This window comes from Salvia miltiorrhiza, chromosome 2, assembly GCF_028751815.1.
Source record: "Salvia miltiorrhiza cultivar Shanhuang (shh) chromosome 2, IMPLAD_Smil_shh, whole genome shotgun sequence".
NCBI lineage: Eukaryota > Viridiplantae > Streptophyta > Magnoliopsida > Lamiales > Lamiaceae > Salvia > Salvia miltiorrhiza.
This window is the reverse complement of record NC_080388.1, coordinates 10,324,785-10,342,833: the sequence shown is the minus strand read 5'-3', so window position 1 is coordinate 10,342,833 and position 18,049 is coordinate 10,324,785. Positions and strand designations below refer to the sequence as shown.

Here is an 18,049-nt window from a genome sequence, read left to right as displayed (position 1 = left end):
TCATTCAACTTCCTAAAATCAATGCACATACGCCAACCAGTTTGAAGCCTCATGGGAATCAACTCATTATTCTCATTCTTGACCAATTGAAAACCAGATTTCTTAGGAACCACATGAACAGGACTGACCCATGCACTATCAGAAATCGGATAAATAATCCCTAAATCAAGCAATTTAAGAATTTCTTTAAGCACAACTTCTTTCATGATAGGGTTCAATTTTCTTTGAGGATCCCTAGACGGCTTACTATTAGGCTCAAGCAAGATTCTATGCATGCAAGTAGAGGGACTAATACCTTTGATATCGGCTATAGTCCATCCAATGGCAGATTTATGCATCTTAAGAAGACTTAGCAACCTTACCTCTTGTTCTGCACTGAGTTCATTGCTGATGATGACTGGCAGCGTGTCATTCTCTCCCAAAAACACATATTTCAGATGCTGGGGCAGTACCTTCAAGTCCAGCTTCGGTGGCTTCACAACAGAGGGCAAAATCGGTTCTGTGCTGGTCGGTATATGCATCCTGCTCGACAAGTGCCGAACTGGAATTTCCTCCGTTGAGTACAGCTGCATGATAATCTCTTTAATGGCTTTATTTTCCTCTGTTTTGGTGACCTCTTCGGTAAGGGAACGGAAAATAACCTGTTCAAGCTCATCCTCCCTGAAATTCTCAACAAATTCCTCAACCAAAGGGTCAATAACATCAATCATGAACACAGATTCAGGATCCTCAACATGCTTCATAGCCTCAAATATATTAAATGTGACAACGTCTCCATCAAATTCAAGGCTAAGCATTCCACTATCCACATCAATTTTTGCTCTAGCAGTTTTCATGAATGGTCTCCCTAAAAGAATCAAAGATTGCTTAGCAGAGGCAGAATCATCCATATCAACAATATAAAAATCCACAGGAAAAATCAAGTCATTGACCTTGACAAGGACATCCTCAACAACACCTTCAGGATATGCAGTAGACCTATCAGCTAATTGAATGATAACACGAGTGTCTTTCAATGGTCCTAATTGTAAATCCTTATACACAGAATAAGGCATGACATTTATGGACGCTCCTAAATCTAACATGGCTCTCTCAACAGTCTTATTACCTATAATGCATGGAATGGTGAACATACCAGGATCTCGACACTTTTGGGGTAATTTTCTTTGAAGAACAGCAGAAACATTCTCACTCACTCGAATTCTCGCATCATTCCCAAACTTCATTTTCTTAGAGCATAACTCTTTCAAACACTTTGCGTACCTGGGAACTTGCTTAATTGCATCAAGCAAGGGCAAGTTTATTTCTACCTTCTTGAAAATTTCCAGAATATCCTTCTCTTCTCCAATTCTCTTGTTCTGAGCCAGCCTAGAAGGAAAAGGTGGTGCAATCAGTGATTGAGGAATTGAAACCTTAAGTTTTCCACTTACCTTAGAAGAACTAGGCTCGGTGGATTCTGGTGACTCCTCACTAATTGCCTCGTTCTTGGCTTCATCAGGCTTTTCTTCTTTATCATGCTGCTTAAGCTGTGGCTCAACTAAAATTCTCCCACTTCTTGTAGTTACAACACTTGCATTTTCCTTGGGATTCATCTCCGTGACAGAAGGAAGTCGGCCTTGATTCGCCTGCAGCTTGTTCACCTGAGTGGCTAACTGCGTGATTTGTGTGCCCATACTACTCAACGCTGCCTGAGTTTCATGCTGGAATGCCTGTTGACTTTGCACCAAATTCTTCACAATTTCACTGCTTTGGGCGAGGCTCTTCATGATATCGTTCATATTGGGTGCAGAACTCGGTGCAGGTCGTACGGTATGGGCATACTGTCCAGCCTGCGGCGGATTTGGCGCGTACATCCCTGGTTCCTACTGTCTCCACCTAAAATTAGGATGGTTTCTCCACCCTGCATTGTAGGTGTTGGAAAAAGGGTCGTTTCGCCTTGGCCTTTGTGCATTCATCTCTTGCTCATCAGCGGATCCCATGCACGCTTGTTCAACATTATTATCCTGCAAAGATGGACAGGCATCAGTATGATGATTATTTTCAAAACAAATTCCACATTGAACGTGTTGAGTTTTAGAGACATCAAGTCCTCTAAATAAAGAGGTGATAGCATCAATTTTCTCGTTCACGCTAGAATCTTCTGCTTTCTGAACTGGCCTATAACGATCATCATCATCATCCTCATCCTCATATTGTTGGCCATTTGAAACCATATCAATGATGAGTTGCTTTGCTTCGTCCAAAGTTTTATTGGTTAAGCTTCCACCACAAGCAGCGTCAACAATTTTCCTATCGAAAGAAGACATACCACGATAAAATAGTTAGTAAACAATTGGTAGTCAGAAAATCCATGATCAGGACACTTGCGACACAGCTGTTGGAATCTCTCCCAATAATCGGCTAGACTCTCCGCCTTTTTCTGTTTAATGCTGCTAATGGCCATTCTCAAATTTGCAGCTCTGGACTCAGGAAAGAATTTTCGCAAGAATTGTTCTTCTAAATCTCCCCAAGTTCTAATCGAACCAGGAGGAAGATCAAAAAGCCAATCTCTCGCTCTACCCTGCAAAGTATGAGAAAAAGTCAATAGCCTCAAGTTATTTTCAGTAAAACCATGAGGGCGTAGAGTTGAGCAAACTAGATCAAATTCAGCGAGATGCTTGTGTGCACTTTCTCCAGGTAAATCACCGAACTTGGTTAGCACTTGAATGAAACCAGGCAGTATTTCAGCGTTGCCATTAATGGCAGGAAGGACAATACACAAAGGGTAATTGTTTCTATGACGGCCTAACTCTCTGATCAGTTGAGGTCTTTCCTGTCGAGGATCCAAGATCTCTCTATCCATCATCACGGTCAGCCATTGGAACTTCAATTTCTGGTTGTTCCTCAAGACTTGGTGGAGCAGAATTGGATCTCTTTTTCCACTCCTTAGCTTGCTTCTTCAACTTTCGTGCGGTCTTCTCGATTTCTGGATCAAAAACTAATATGCCTGTACGAGAAGAACGTGGCATAAACTAAAAATAAAATAACTAAAAATAAAAGACAGACTGAAATCAGTAAAAATCCTGCTTAAAACCAATCCCCGGCAACGGCGCCAAAATTTGGTGCGTCGTTTTACACTAAAAATATCCGGCAGTCAGCCGGTATGCCCACACTGCGTAGACAGCAGTAAGCAAGATCCTCTCCCAAGGGACTGGCGAGAATTTCTCTAATTAAAGCCTGCAAGTAACCCACGAAATTTTGAGATTAAAATTGATAAAATACTAAATTTAAACTTAAATAAATAAAATCCAAATAAACCAATTTTTCCAATTAACCAAAAGATGAATAAAAATCCAATTAATAAAAGAATTCCAGCAATCAATTAAGTCCACCCTAGCTCAATTATTCCGATCATGGATGCAAAAATAACTTTAAATCATGCAAACAAACCAGTTATAACCACCGAAGACGCTTCTGGCGTGATCATATTTCTCCTTAATTATTCGGTAAACAGGAAGACGCTTCACTAATTACTACCCTAATCGACTGACAAGCGTAAGAGACGCTCTATAGGTTTAATGAGCCGACAACATTAATATATAGAGAAACCCGATTCAAAACCAATAAACTCTGACGCAGGATTATTGAATTAAGACTGCTTTTCTGTTGACCCTGATGTGTCAATTTACCACTAATCAAACCTAAACCACAATTACGGATGGCCGGTTCAATTTACTATATAATTAATTCTAACCCAATAAATATTTGCAACTATCTAATGGATTAAAATAATTTATATCATTAAACATGGAGAATCGAGATACAAGCATAAAATAAAGCATAAGAACAATTAGATCTCACAGAATAATTTTGCTAGTGCTTCCCTAATCGTTGCCGGAATAAACGAATTTAGCTAGAAAACATAATTAAATAACACAAGAAATAAATAAAATAGATTGCAAAGAATGATGAAAGAAATAAAACTTGAATTGAGGTCTCCAAACTTGCATCCACACTCTGCTCTCAAAAGTTGCGGCTGGAATGTGATATCTATCAAAAGTGCTGACTCCTAATATATATAACTAAGGAAAAAAAAAAAACTAACCTAAACTAATCTAACTTTAACGAAAAAGTGGCGCATGGGCTATCATTGAAAAATAAAATAAAAGGTCCACTAAGAAAAAGTCAACTGTTCTAGCCCATGATATAATAGCGTCAATTCAGTCTTCACTCTATACAATCAAACCACGCCCACGCAGAATGGGCACACCGTCCAGCACAGGCGTGACAGCTTCCAATCTTCACTACTTCATGCTTCAAAATTCTTCTCAAAACCAAGTATTTTCTTCACAATCTATCAAATACCATCAAAATTCATATAAGACCATAATTCATACCCAAAAGATGATATTTAACATGAATTAAGCATAGAAATCATACTAAAATCCCCCAAATAAATGCGTATAAATATGCCCAATCAATGAGAGAGTGGACTCCATCACTTTGAAGGAAGTCCAGTTGGCTCTCAAAGCTAAGGAACTACAGAAGCTAAACAACAATGTTCAAGATCCAGCTGCACAAAGCCTCAATATTAAGAAATTCAAGGGCAAGAAATCCAAGAAAGGTTATCTTGAAGGGAACAAACAAAATCAGCCAAAGGCAAAGGATGCAGAGGGAAAAGAAACTAGATGATCATGTCATAGGTGCAAGAAACCAGGACACTTAAAAAAGAATTGTTATGCTTGGAAGAAGACTCTGGATCAAAAGGTGACAATTGTGGATATCACAAAAGGGGTGAAGAGTGTCGTGATGCTAAATGTTGTTGAAAAAGCTGTTGAGAATGCTTGGATCATGGATCCAAGATGTAGTTTTCGTATGAATGAGGTATTGCACCATTCATCCTAATTCAATAGGCCACATTTTTTTATTTAGATGCGTTTTATTTTAATGGGTCATTTTTTTAAATGAAAAGTCAATACATAGCAAATAAACTCATATAATTCATTATTTACACCATATGACATTATGATCTCACATAATTATATATCTTCTCATTTAAAATGAATATATTCATTTCTCTCTCTTAATATATTTAAAAAAAATTATTTTCTATCTTCTATTTTATTATAAATTGTTCATTTTTTAATATTCGTGCACTGATTGAGCCTCCACCAGGAATCGAACCCAAAATGCATAATTCCATAGATCAACATCTCTTCATTGGGCCATAAAATTTTCATTTTATTATTTCATAAAAAAATATTATTATAAACGTTATTTGTAAAGTTGACCTACGCCTTGCCACATCGACCTGTCGCATGCAACCTTTTTTTTTTTGTTTTTTGTTTTTTTTGGGGTGGGGGTGGGGGTGGAAGAAAAGATCTCATGTCGTAATGAGATATTACCTGTCGCGTGCAAGAGGTTTTTTTATTTATTTATTATTATTATCATAATTTTTTTGTGTACCACCGTGTACCACTATTAATTTATCTAATTTATAATTATTTTTTATAAAAATAAAAAATATTATTATATTATTAACTGTAATTAATATTTATCACTAAAGATTGAAATTTAAAATAATTATATAGCCTAATTTTGAATTAATGAGCCCAAATAATTAATTATTAATTTAAATAAATATAAAAAAATAATTATAAACCCTAATTGGATGAGTGAACCCTTATTAATTATCTTTTTATTATATTAAAGCATAATAAATTAAAATTTAAGAAAATATATTAAAAATTATAATAAATTAAGAGTGGTACGGTGGTACACATTTCCACACCAATCAAGATATGATGGAAACGCGAATTGTGGCTTAATATCTGTTAAGCTCTCTAATGTGATTCCAAACTTCTCATCCATCTCCATTCTCCCACCTTTCCACCTTCCAATCAAACGTATATTTCAGCGGTGATCCCAAATTACATCTGAAATATTATGCATTTCTTTTACATATTATTTTTTGATCTAAAATTATAATTAATTTCAGAAATTAAAAAGATAACCTCTAAACTAATAAATTGTTAATTGATCGTTATATGTATATATGTATATCAATGTCTTTCTAAATAAATAAAAAGTTTAAGCCTAAACCTATTAATTTAAAGAGGTTTTACTCTATACCAGCTTTTTTTTTTTTTGAGTTTGGTGGGAAGGGGAACGGTGTGGTTTGAACCCTGAACCTCACTGTTCGTAGACAGGAGCTCGCACCCTTTGGTGTCCCCTTGAGGACTATATCAGCTTTTTTCAGCAACTAAAAGAACAAATGAGATCCTCTGTCTCAGAATATAGTGTGTACCTTGTGTACCACTCTTCATTTCTTTATATTTTTAAATTATTTTTTATTCAATTTTAATTTATTATGCTTTTATATAATATAAAGATAATTAACAAGGGTTCACTCATCCATTTAGGGTTTATAATTATTTTTTTATATTTATTTGAATTAATAATAGATTATTTGGGTTAATTAATTCAAAGTTAGGGTATATAATTTTTTAAATTTTAATTTTTCAATGATAAATACTAATTAGACTTTAAAATATAATAATAATTTTTATTTTTATAAAAAATAATTTATAAAACAAAGAAATGAAGAGTGGTACACGTGGTACACATAATATTTTGGGTACACATAATATTTTGGGACAGAGGATCCCATCTCCTAAAAGAAGCTACATTTAAGAGGTCATAACAACTAAAAGTCGTAGGTCGTGCGAGACTTTTTTTATTATAACATATTTTAAATGATCCATTGGTATAAAATTCATACTATACTAAATTTCTTAACCAAAAGTCATAATTTCAAGGTGATGGAAATTAAGCCTCGACCAATTGCAGTGGGGATAGGTAATTAATTTGTGAAATTAGAGAGGGATGGGGACAGCTCTGAGCGAATGAGCCTTCGCCAACGTGATTCCAAACTTGTCATCCATCTCCACTTTCTCTCCTTCCACCTTCCACTCAAACGAATTCAGCAGTGATCCCAACATGACGGGCACCATTCTCATGGCCAGGGGCAGCCCCGGGCAGATCCTCCTGCCCGCCCCGAACGGGATCAGCTCGAAATTCCTGCCCCGCACGTCCACCTCTGATTCCATGAAACGATGGGGATTGAACTCTAGAGGCTCCTCCCAGATGCCGGGGTCCCTCCCTATGGCCCACACATTCACAAGCACCTGCGAGTCCTTGGGCACCGTGTGGCCCATGACCTCCACGTCCCGCTCCACCCTGCGTGGGATCAGGAACGGGACTGGCGGGTGCAGTCTCATCGTCTCCTTCACCATGCACCGCAGGTATGGGAGGCGCGATATGTCGCCCTCTCGCACTATTTCCCCTTTCCCAATCACCTCCTCCAGCTCGGCCTTCGCTCTCTTCATGATCTCAGGATTCCGCAACGCCTCCGCCATTGCCCATTCTATCGTGCTCGAACTCGTGTCTGTTCCAGCTGCAAATAGATCCTGTTCAGAATTTAACTTGCTATATGAGATGTAACATGAAAATAAATCCAACTACGATTTACTCTCTTCATCCATAAAATTAGTTCTACAAAGGAACACACATATCTCTGAATAATGGAATTTTTTTTGTGAAAGGTTCCATAATGACAAAAAAAGATTATTTTTTGTGGACCAAGGAAGTAATTAGTTACCAGACACATTCGTTCGATGTGGGTTCGGTCAATCTCTTGGGGCATCATGTCGAGGAGGGTGTCGATCACATCATCACATGTCTCTTCTTGGTCACGATATTTCCGTTTCTCCAACTTTTGGTCGATCAAGCTACTAAAAAGGTCGATCACTTTCCCGAAATAAACAGTCATACGACGCCGTATCCCTTGTGGATCGAATCTCGCTAAAAAAGGAAAGAAATCGACTAGGTTGGGCTTCCCGGCCTCCTCCATGATGCCGGAAACCAATTGTTTGAATTCTTTAGCGGAATCGGAAAACGGGTCCGTCAAATCTATGGAGAAAGTGGTGTTGGACAGCGAGTTGAGGGTTGTTCTAAAGGCGGCGCGGCCGACATCCACCGCACCCGCCGTGCGGCAGTATTCGATGAGCTCGTCCACCTTCCTGCTCCTGAGGTGCTCGTTGGCGTCGAGGCAGCTCGCGGAGAAGATGTTGGAGTTCATGACTTTGCGAAGGGTACGCCACTGCGACGCCGCCGGGAGCCAGACGACGGAGTACTTGAAGTGGTCTTGGGCGTGGAGGGCGTTGGGGACGGTCCTGCTGGAGAAGGCCAGGTCGTGCTTCTGCAGGACTTGTTTGGCCACGTCGGCGGAGGAGACGACGATGGTGTTTACGAAGCCGAGGCGGAGGCGCATGAGGGGGCCGTGGATGTTGGCTAGGCGAGCGAGGGATTTGTGGGGGTGATCGCCGAGCAGGTGGAGGTTTCCGATGAGGGGCAGCGGCGTCGGCCCTGTTTTGATACCATGGTACAAGATTAAGGCTAGTAATAATCCCACTGCGCTTGTAAGGAAATCCATGAGAAATGTAATTGGTTGGGAGTTGTGATTTGAGAAATTAGTGTTTTAAATTTTTGATTGTGAGGGAGGGACTATCTAGTTATTTATAACTTAGTTAGGACTACATTCTAGTAGTACTAATATAGCATATAGGTTCATTGACTCACGACGCAAAATTTGTTAGTGGTTTGTACTATCTCCCGTTAATGAATTTTACTCAATCTAATTTAATTAGCTAGATATTTTAATTAAAATATAATAATACAAGGATCTATCTATTGAGAAAACAAAAATATATGAATTTTAATATAATTTTTTCTATTATTTATTTATAATCGTTAATTATACTTAATATGATGTTTTTAAATTTTTATCTAATTATAATGTCGACTTCGGTGAAGATGACCTTTTCAAAGGCTTGATTGACTAAAAGTTGGAGAAACAAAACTCTCGAGTTGAAGAAGAGACAGTTAAGTGATGTAAAAGACCGAACAAATATCAAAAGAATCTATTGGAAATTTAAACGAGTTTGGTTTATGTTAAGGAATATATATTGTCATGTAAATTAAAAAATATTAAATAATTTTTTACTTTTACATGAGCTTTAATTTTAGTGTCATAATACAAAAACATTAAATTTTTATCAATTTATCATGAAATTAAAATCTTCAAAATTTTATATATTTCATAAGAGAGTGTGATACGCAAAAAATTTACCTTTTCTTTTCCAAAAAATTTAGTCATAGAATTTAACATGACTTTTTTTGGCTTGATTAGCCCTAAAATGGATCAAAATTCCGCAGTCTATATGTATAGATTATAGGTTTACTGAGGTGCGTTCACTTTGATGGATGAGAAAATGAGGGATAACAAAAGTTTATGCCTTTAAATGACTCTTTTCTTATCCCACATTTTACACAAAAGAAAAGTTCACAATTTTTCCTTCCTTATTTTCATTTCAAGGAGGGATAATATTATCCCACCTTATGGGATAAGAAATGAGTCATTTAAAGGCATAAAATTTTATTATCCTTCTATTTAGAGGGATAAAAAACAAACACAGTGCATTTGCACAATTATTAGTTATGACTACGCATAGCCTATAATAACCAATTACTACCACTACTACAAAATTTCACATACATAACACTCAATACATAACGGTTTTTTTAAAAAACCGTTATGTATGAGCGCACTTTTAGGTATAGATAACGGTTTGACAAAAAACCGTTATCTATGTAGTGTTATCCATACTCATAGACAACGGTTTAAGTTAATCCGTTATCTTTGTGCGTTATCTATTAGTCCCATAGATAACGGTACTACAAAACCGTTAAGCCGACCGTTATCTATGAGCATGTTTTTATAACGGTTTTTTGGACGTTAAGAAAAACGTTATATAAGTGTTATGTATAATCATATTTATTTTTATTAATTTTTTTTTAATTTTTTTTAAACCCATATTATTTTATATTAAAATATAATTCCCCTAAATCCTTTCTTTCTCTCTCTCGTCTAATTCCCCCAAAACGTCACTCTCTCTCTCGTCCTCCCCCTAACCAGCGGCGCCACCCAAAACCACCAAACCCTAACTCTCTCTCTCGGCCTTCCCCAAGTCCGCCATGCCTCTGCGGGTCAGCCAAGGATGATGGCACCGTCGAACTCGCGTGCAACGCGGATGAGGCGGTTCCATCAAGGGAACGCCGAAGGCTAGGGCACATCGATGCGAAGCAAGGAAAAGGAGGATGTTATCGGCGGCAGCTGGTCGCTGGCTTCACGAAGATGACGGCTATGCCTTGTCAGCCTCGCCGGAGTTAGAGGCGGCGGTGGCAGCGGATTTGAAATTTTGGGGAAAAAATTAGGGCTCATGTGTGTGCGTAAGTACGTTCTGGAGATACGGGGGTAGAGACGATGGGAGGCGCGATGATGGCGGTGACCGTGGCAGCCGGCAGCGGCTGATGCCACCGGAGAAGAGGGAGAGGCGACCATGGTTTGGGGTAATTCAATATTTTTTTTTCTTCCTTTTGTTACCAGTTAATTGGAGCTTCTAGATTCCTCGCTGTTCAGCAGCGCCGTGCCCTCGCTTATGCCCGCCTCAAACGGTATTCTTTCTCTCTCTCCGAATTATCCTCGATTGTATTTGCACTCAGTTTGTGTGTGCAAGTAGTATACTGGAGTGTGAAGGAGCAAACATCCATGGATGAGTGGTTATGTGTCTAAGAAAGAAATTGAGTTTCAATGTTTCTAATCTCTGATTCCTAGATTGTGAATTTTTCCTTATTCTAGTTTGGTCCAGAAGTCAATATTTGCCCTGCAACTATTAACTTAGATATGCTTTGGTTTGCTCCAGTTGTTTATAGCATTTCTATTTCACCTCAAATTCTTTGTTTTGTACGCAGGGGTTTTGAAGACTATAGGGTTTCAGGAGGTGAATTAGCTTATCAGCAGCTTTGTTTTGTGTATCAGTTATGAACGTAATTGACCTTAATTTTTTCTTTGGATTCTAATGGTTGGTGTTGTACAAAGTGAATTTTGTGGTGGGGAGTGGGAGATATTATTTGTTGAGAATTTGAAGGTTTGATGAGGGAGCTGGAAAACACTTCACGTAATTTGGATCTGTGAGCTGGTTGTTTTGTTGTAGATTTAACTTTGCTTCAAAATGAAATAAGGAACCGAGCCCTAAGTTTCTTCTTCACTGCAGACTATTGCTGCTGCCGCGGGTATAACCAATTTGCCATGGGTATAAATTTCTTCTTCACTGGAGTGAATATAAGAGTAAGACTCAATCTCCTCATATAACCAATTTGCCATGGGTATAAATTTCACTCAAATTGCATAATCTCTTCATTATGTTGTTTTCTTTCCTGAAAGTTCTATATTGTCTGTTTTCCATGTTTCCCCTATTAGGTAGAATTGATATTGATTGTCGTATTGTGTGATCAATAATTAAATAATTAAGAAAGAAGAGACATATACATTAAATTACTTGGTCAATGGTGCAATTGCTTACTTTTATGTGTTCAATTTAGAATTTTATTTGGCATTGACATCTTGTATTGGCTTGATTGACCATGTTTCCTTTTCCGGTGACATTTATATTGGAACTCTCATGTATTAGTCAAAACTATGTGGTACTTGAATACCGTGCTTAATATAAATAGACCCATATGAGAGTTTTTAGTATTGAAGCTGATATCTTGGAGTTTTTAATAAATTAGAGATATTTTGGTTTTTACTCACTGAGTTTGTATTCAGGTCTGTCAACTCAAAAGGTTTAGGTCCATAAAAGGTTAGTTTATATAATAAAGTGTTTCATTATGTGTGGATGTATGGTTGGTAAAATCATGATTTGTTCATCTGAAATTTATACTGGTATGCATATGGGACTACTTCAATAAGAAGAAGCAAACTATATCAATTCCATGGAGAAGATGGAGAAGATGCCGCTATTCTTGCCCCTGGTGATGTAGTTAGTAAAAAATTGGGCGATATTAAGAATATAGTGCTTATATGGTGGGAGAATTGTTAGACAGAATTGCTTTATATTCGATCAACTTTTCTAACTTGTCTCTACTGTCAACTGTCAACTATAGTCTCATCAACTTTCGCCATGTGCCGAGTGCAGGTTGACAGCATACTTAGCGCCTGTGGCGATGCTTTTGAGCATGAGGTAACTAGAAGAATGCGTAATGAATTTATGGTAGCTTGGGATGGCTTGAGGTCAAAAGACAACCAGAGAATCATAGCAGGTTGATTAATTAGTTCTTGAGGACTTGGTGCTAGAAACATTGTATGATAGATTTTTGTTTTAGCTATAAGGTTGTTGGTATTTTCAATTTTGAATCGGAATATGCAATGATGATGTATACTTGATATTTGGTTCATTTGTATAATAATGTATGAATTTCTTGGATGATATATAATATTGTTATCGTTGATTTTATCATTTTGTCGTTTTATAAAAATTGCAAAATTTAAAAATATACTACAATTATATAAAGTGCAAAAAACTGTTATAAAAGGTGCAAAAAATCGTTATGTATTCTAATTAAAGATAACGGTTAAAATCGTTATAAAAACTGCAAAAATCGTTATAAAAAGTGCAAAAAATCGTTATAAAAAGTGCAAAAAACCGTTATGTATTCTATCAAAGATAACGGTTAAAACTGTTATAAAAAGTGCAAAAAACTGTTAACTATGATAAAAAAAAAAAAAAAAATTAATACATAACGGAAAAATCTTAATACATAACGGTGAAAAACCGTTATGTATTCTATCAAAGATAACGGTTAAAACCGTTATAAAAAGTGCAAAAAACTGTTAACTATGATAAAAAAAATAAAAAAAAATTAATACATAACGGAAAAATCTTAATACATAACGGTGAAAAACCGTTATGTATTCTATCAAAGATAACGGTTAAAACTGTTATAAAAAGTGCAAAAAACTGTTAACTATGATAAAAAAAAAAAAAAATTAATACATAACGGAAAAATGTTAATACATAACGGTGAAAAACCGTTATGTATAACCGTTATAGATAACGGATTGGAACCGTTATGTATGATACATCGTACCGTTATCTATGCTACTATACATAACGGTTTTGAAACCGTTGTCTATGACGTATAGAATAGATAACACCACTATACACAACGCTTTTTTTGCTCATAGATAACGGATAAAATCCGTTATCTATGAGCGTTTTTCTAGTAGTGTACGGTTTATGTAAACTAGCGTAGTAAATGTACATATTTTAAGCTTTTGTTTATTGTTTCTTAGACAACATAGTGTATGTCCATGTATTTTGTACTTTTGTCTACTAACTTCGAAATAGTAGTATATGTACGCGTTTCTCCACATTAATCTACTGTTATTATTAAACTGTAGCTTGATTGACTTTAAAATGGATCAAAATTTGGAGGTTTTTGTTTTGTAATAAAATTAACTAATATAAAAAATTTAAATTTATATATTATAATACCAAAACCAAATATTATGAACAATTCATAAATTCGTTAAAATTTTTGATGAGGAGTAATATGTGCAGAGTAGAGAAAGGATACAAATCAGAGGAATCATCCTCACCAGAGGAATCATACTGGTCAGAAGAATCATTCTTACCAGAGGGATTTCATCCATCAGAGACAACTCATCCACCAGAGGAATGGCTCTTGCCAGAGAAGTCACCCTCGTCAGAGAAGTCACCCTCGTCAGAGAAGTCGTCTTCGACAGAGAAATCATCATCGTCAGAGAAGTCATCCACGCCAGAGAAGTCCTCCACGCCAGAGAAGTCATCCACGCCAGAGAGATCACCTCCATCAGAGGGATCGCCAGAAACGCGGAACACTTCCCGCGTGAAGATGAAATTCCTGATATACCCTTCGACCACGCCAAATGCATGCGCTTACACCAATTTTACCATTTTACCCTTCCCTGTACTCTATAAATAGATCTCGCACTCGTGCATTGTATTTACGCTATCTCATAATTTCAAATACAACAGCTAGTTTTCCTTTGAGCTCCTGTTTTTCGATCGCTTCATTTCACTCTTTCCGATCAACTTTACTAGGTATAGTTTACGCTTTTCACTTCGTAGTTTAGGTGTTGGTTTCATGAAACACCAACTGGCGCCGTCTGTGGGAAGGCTACTGAGTTAAGATGTGAGATCATGGTCGCCGACGTACGCAGATCTGAAATTCCAATCGGATTTGCGGGCGTTGACACCGACTGAGCCGATAATTCGGACACCCAGCCGTTTTTGATTGGTTAATTGCGTTTTCTAGGTTAATATGTCGTTAATCTTCTACGATTTGTGTTGATCTATGTTTCTGATGCATGGGGAAAGGTGGTGACGGGCATAAGTCATGGATCGGGGAAATTTACGTTTATTTACCGTTGTTCGGGTTAAGTTGTCTACGGATGAAGGGTTTCCTTGTACGAATTGATGTTTTCTTCACTGATCTAATGTTTTGTATGGGGAAATTGTGGTGTGAGGCTCTGTTTTGATTATGTCGGGCGTTTTTTCCTTATGAATCTAGTGTTTTGCATCGATGAACGGCGGATTGACATTTTATCTCCGATATCCTGGGTTTACGCTGTTAGTGTACGGATGTTTTACGTGTAAACGTGATAGTTGTGGATGATCTTCATGTTTTCTCCGATAATCTTAGAATTATGCTAGTGGACTGTTGAGTATTACTCTATTTTTTGGGAGGATGTGGGGTTTTGCTGTTAATTTAGGGGCTTCGCACTGATGAAAGGTTGTTTAACACTTTGTCTCTTTCTTCCTGGACCTTTTTGCTGTTAATCCATGGGTTTTGCACCAATTAATATGTCGATTAATACTCTGTTGTTGTCGTGATGGGGTTTGTGTTGCTGATGGGTGGATAATTTCCACTTAAGAGGAATAATTACTGGTTTCCTTCATGCTTTCTTAGATTAACTTTCGTCCTATGCGCTGAATACTGCATTATGCTGCTAATTTGGTTGATTGCCACGGTAATCCTGTTGTTTATAGGCTTTGTGGTTATTATAGGACATGATCGTGTTAATCTTGGGTTATGATGTTCGTTTCCTTACATAGCTCTTGTTTATCTATCATTTCTAACGAATTGCGCTGACAAGCCTTTTGATGGTTGTTTTGGTTTTCTTGGTGCTCTGTTTTTTTCGTCGGATCTTAATGCGGGTTCATCGGAGAAAACTCCATTATGCGGGTTCTGTTTTCTCAATCTATGCCCTGGGTTTATTTCCCAGTGCATAGCGTTACTTCGAGGGGAATTTTTTAACGGTCTCTGTACCGGTATCCGGGATTTATTATTGGATCTCTTATATCGGGATTTCAATCCGTAAACGGAGGATTTATGCTTTCGTCGCTGGGATTTTTCTCTCACTCTGTTTATATGCAGGTACCATGGGATCCTCTGATGCTCACCGGAACTTGGAGAAGGAGTTTGACTCTGCTGCTGTCACTACTGAGGTGCCTACCTCGTTGTTCACTGGCCTTCAGGGTAATCCCACTTTCACTGTGCCACCGGGTTTTCAGGCTATCTCAGCCACGCCGACAACAGGGTTGAATGTCAGCGCACAGAGGTTTGCTTTGGTCACACCGGGTTCTGATCTGCCAAATCTGGCCCCCGCGTCTGGAGGAAGATCGATTAACTTTGGGCTGGCAGAGCAAATGATGGCCTTGCTCAGCTACGCTAATATGCGGCAGGCACTGGGAACTCCGATGATGTCTGTCATCCCTACTGTGGCTACCCCGGTTGGAGCAGCCAATCCGCAGGGCACTGAGGCCCCACCTCCCGCTGCTCAGGAGGCAAACATACTAGCAATCAACAAACAGGCTGTGATGCCTGGAGAAATGCAAGGGGATGCTGCTGATAGAGAACTAGCTATACCAGAGGGGAGCCGCGTTAGGCTTAACAGTGTTGTTAGGAGAGAACGGGTGGATGAGTCTGACAGTCAATCCGTCTCCCTTGTGTTTGAGGAAGAGAGACCGAAGGGGAAGGCACGGTTGAAAAAACAAGTGTCACAATTGAAACATCAACTTGAGAACCTGGAAGAATTGCTGAGGGAGAAATCCCGGAGGGAAGATAAGGAACAGAGATCTGAGCGGTCCTACAGAGTAGAGAAGTCTCACCGCCTGGAAAAATCACGGTACACCGAAGGAGTAGAAGAAAGGGAGCTGGAGTTTTCCTCTGGCAGGCCAGGGTACCGGGCTCACAAACGTCATGACCGGGACATGCCAAGGGACAGAAGGGAACAGGGAAGATATAAGGAAGACAAGAGGGCTAAGACTTCAAGGTTTCATCCTATCAACAATCGTAGTCCTTTCTCTGACGATATTTTGGCAGACACTTTACCTAGAAGCTACAAGCCCATCTCACTGGATTATGATGGCACTACCGATCCGGAGGTGCACCTCAATCGGTTTGAAGGGTTGGTTACGCTGCACATGTATACCGAGGGCATCAAGTGCCGCATCTTCTCCACTACTCTTACCGGACCAGCACAGTTATGGTTTGGGATGCTTCCCCCGAATTCTATTCACTCTTTTGAAGATCTACAGACTCGCTTCCTACGTCAGTTTGCGAGTTCGCGGAGGGTAGGAAAGTCAGCTCTTTCGCTGATGGATATCAAGCAGGATCAGGGTGAGACGTTGCGGGAGTATACAGCGAGATTTAACCTCGCTACTCTGGAAGTGCCAGAGGCAGAATCACAAATAAAAAATTGCGCTTACGTCAGAGGACTCAGGCCGGGGATCTTCTTTGACGAATTGCAAATCCGACCACCAAGGGATTTTGATGACATTATGGCAAGGTTGCCAGGTTACCTGCAGTTGGAGGACGCCAAGATGGCGAGAAAGGTGTAAAATGATAAACATAGGGTCAAGAAAACCGAGGAAGCACCTGAGAGACAAAGACACCAAGATAGGGCCCCATTCAGAGGGTTGCCTCCGAGGATTTTGCCACCCCAGGGAGGAATGCCATCCCATCAACAACGCACTGTGAATGAGGTTACGCGGTTTACTGAGTACACGCCCTTGAATAAACCGCAAGATGAAATTTACCAACTGATAAAAGACCAACCGTTCTTTCGGGTGCCGGGAACTTATCGGAATGGGCCACCCCAGGAGGGGTCTAATACCAAGTTATGTGAGTATCACAATTCTTTTGGACATTACACAAGATATTGCGGACATCTTAAGCACCAACTGGAGTTGTTGGTGCGCCAGAGATATATCGACCAGTTCATTGACAGAGGAAATGAGGGCCAGAGGCGGACTGATCAGAAAGATCAAAGGGATCAGAGGGATCATCGAGATCAGAGGGATCAGAGAAATAACCGGGATCAGCGACAAGAGCAGGGGAACAACAGAGATCGTAGGCCTGATGACAACCGGGATAATCGCAGGGAGGGGGCAGAGAGGCCAGCCCCTCCTCCACCATACAGAAGGGAAGTGCATATGATTTGCGGAGAGAACGGGACGCCCACATCAAATCGGACTAAAAAGCAGGTCGTCAGAGCAGTAAAAACAGGGTATTATCATAAAAGGGTCATGGAAATTACGGGTGCGGCAGAGGAGACGGCGATTACTTTTGGAGCAGAGTATATACGTACACTAATGTACACGCATGATGATGCGCTGGTCATCACGGCGGACATAGCGGGCTGCATGGTTCACCGTGTCTTCGTCGATTCAGGGAGCGCCGTGAATATTTTATACAAGGAATGCCTTCAAAACATGGGAATAGAAGTGCACATTGAGCCCACAAATGCTCCTTTATTTGGGTTCGGGGGAGAGATGGTCATGCCGTTAGGTTATGTGGAGCTGCCGTTAATCCTTGGCAGTGCAGCCCATAGCAGTAGAGCAAGGATGGTACGATTTTTAGTTGTGGACATGCCCAAACCTGCGTACAATGTCATACTTGGACGACCTGCCTTGACGGCATTCAGGGCGGTAATCTCTATGTTCTATTTGAAAATGAAATTCCCCGTCGAGGGGGGGGGGAGTAGGAGAAGTTTGTGGGGATCAAACAGCGTCGAAAGCATGCCACGTCCAAATGCTTGCATATTCATCGGGACAGAAGAGGG

At 39.2% G+C, this 18,049-nt stretch overlaps 2 protein-coding genes across 2 annotated transcripts; both read right to left on the bottom strand.

The window, feature by feature from the left end:
- Window positions 1–1,862: 1,862 nt before the first annotated feature.
- On the bottom strand, window positions 1,863–2,842 carry LOC131007981 (uncharacterized). The gene is made up of 3 exons (XM_057934888.1): window positions 2,331–2,842; window positions 2,082–2,289; window positions 1,863–2,003 (listed from the first exon to the last, which is right to left on the bottom strand). The coding sequence occupies exons 1-3, from the start codon at window positions 2,840–2,842 to the stop codon at window positions 1,863–1,865; spliced, it is 861 nt and encodes a 286-aa protein (XP_057790871.1).
- A 3,844-nt stretch (window positions 2,843–6,686) lies between these two features.
- On the bottom strand, window positions 6,687–8,565 carry LOC131013679 (geraniol 8-hydroxylase-like). The gene is made up of 2 exons (XM_057941807.1): window positions 7,640–8,565; window positions 6,687–7,448 (listed from the first exon to the last, which is right to left on the bottom strand). Exons 1-2 carry the CDS (start codon window positions 8,471–8,473, stop codon window positions 6,855–6,857), a joined length of 1,428 nt encoding a protein of 475 aa, XP_057797790.1. The 5' UTR covers window positions 8,474–8,565; the 3' UTR covers window positions 6,687–6,854.
- Window positions 8,566–18,049: the final 9,484 nt, after the last annotated feature.

Coding starts and splice junctions, on each gene's coding strand:
- LOC131007981 (XM_057934888.1), bottom strand. CDS start 2,842: ATGGATAGAGAGATCTTGGATCCTCGACAGGAAAGACCTCAACTGATC. Junction 2,290..2,330: donor GGATTTTCTGACTACCAATT/GTTTACTAACTA, acceptor TTCTTTCGATAG/GAAAATTGTTGACGCTGCTT. Junction 2,004..2,081: donor CTTTATTTAGAGGACTTGAT/GTCTCTAAAACT, acceptor CCATCTTTGCAG/GATAATAATGTTGAACAAGC.
- LOC131013679 (XM_057941807.1), bottom strand. CDS start 8,473: ATGGATTTCCTTACAAGCGCAGTGGGATTATTACTAGCCTTAATCTTG. Junction 7,449..7,639: donor ACATCGAACGAATGTGTCTG/GTAACTAATTAC, acceptor AATTCTGAACAG/GATCTATTTGCAGCTGGAAC.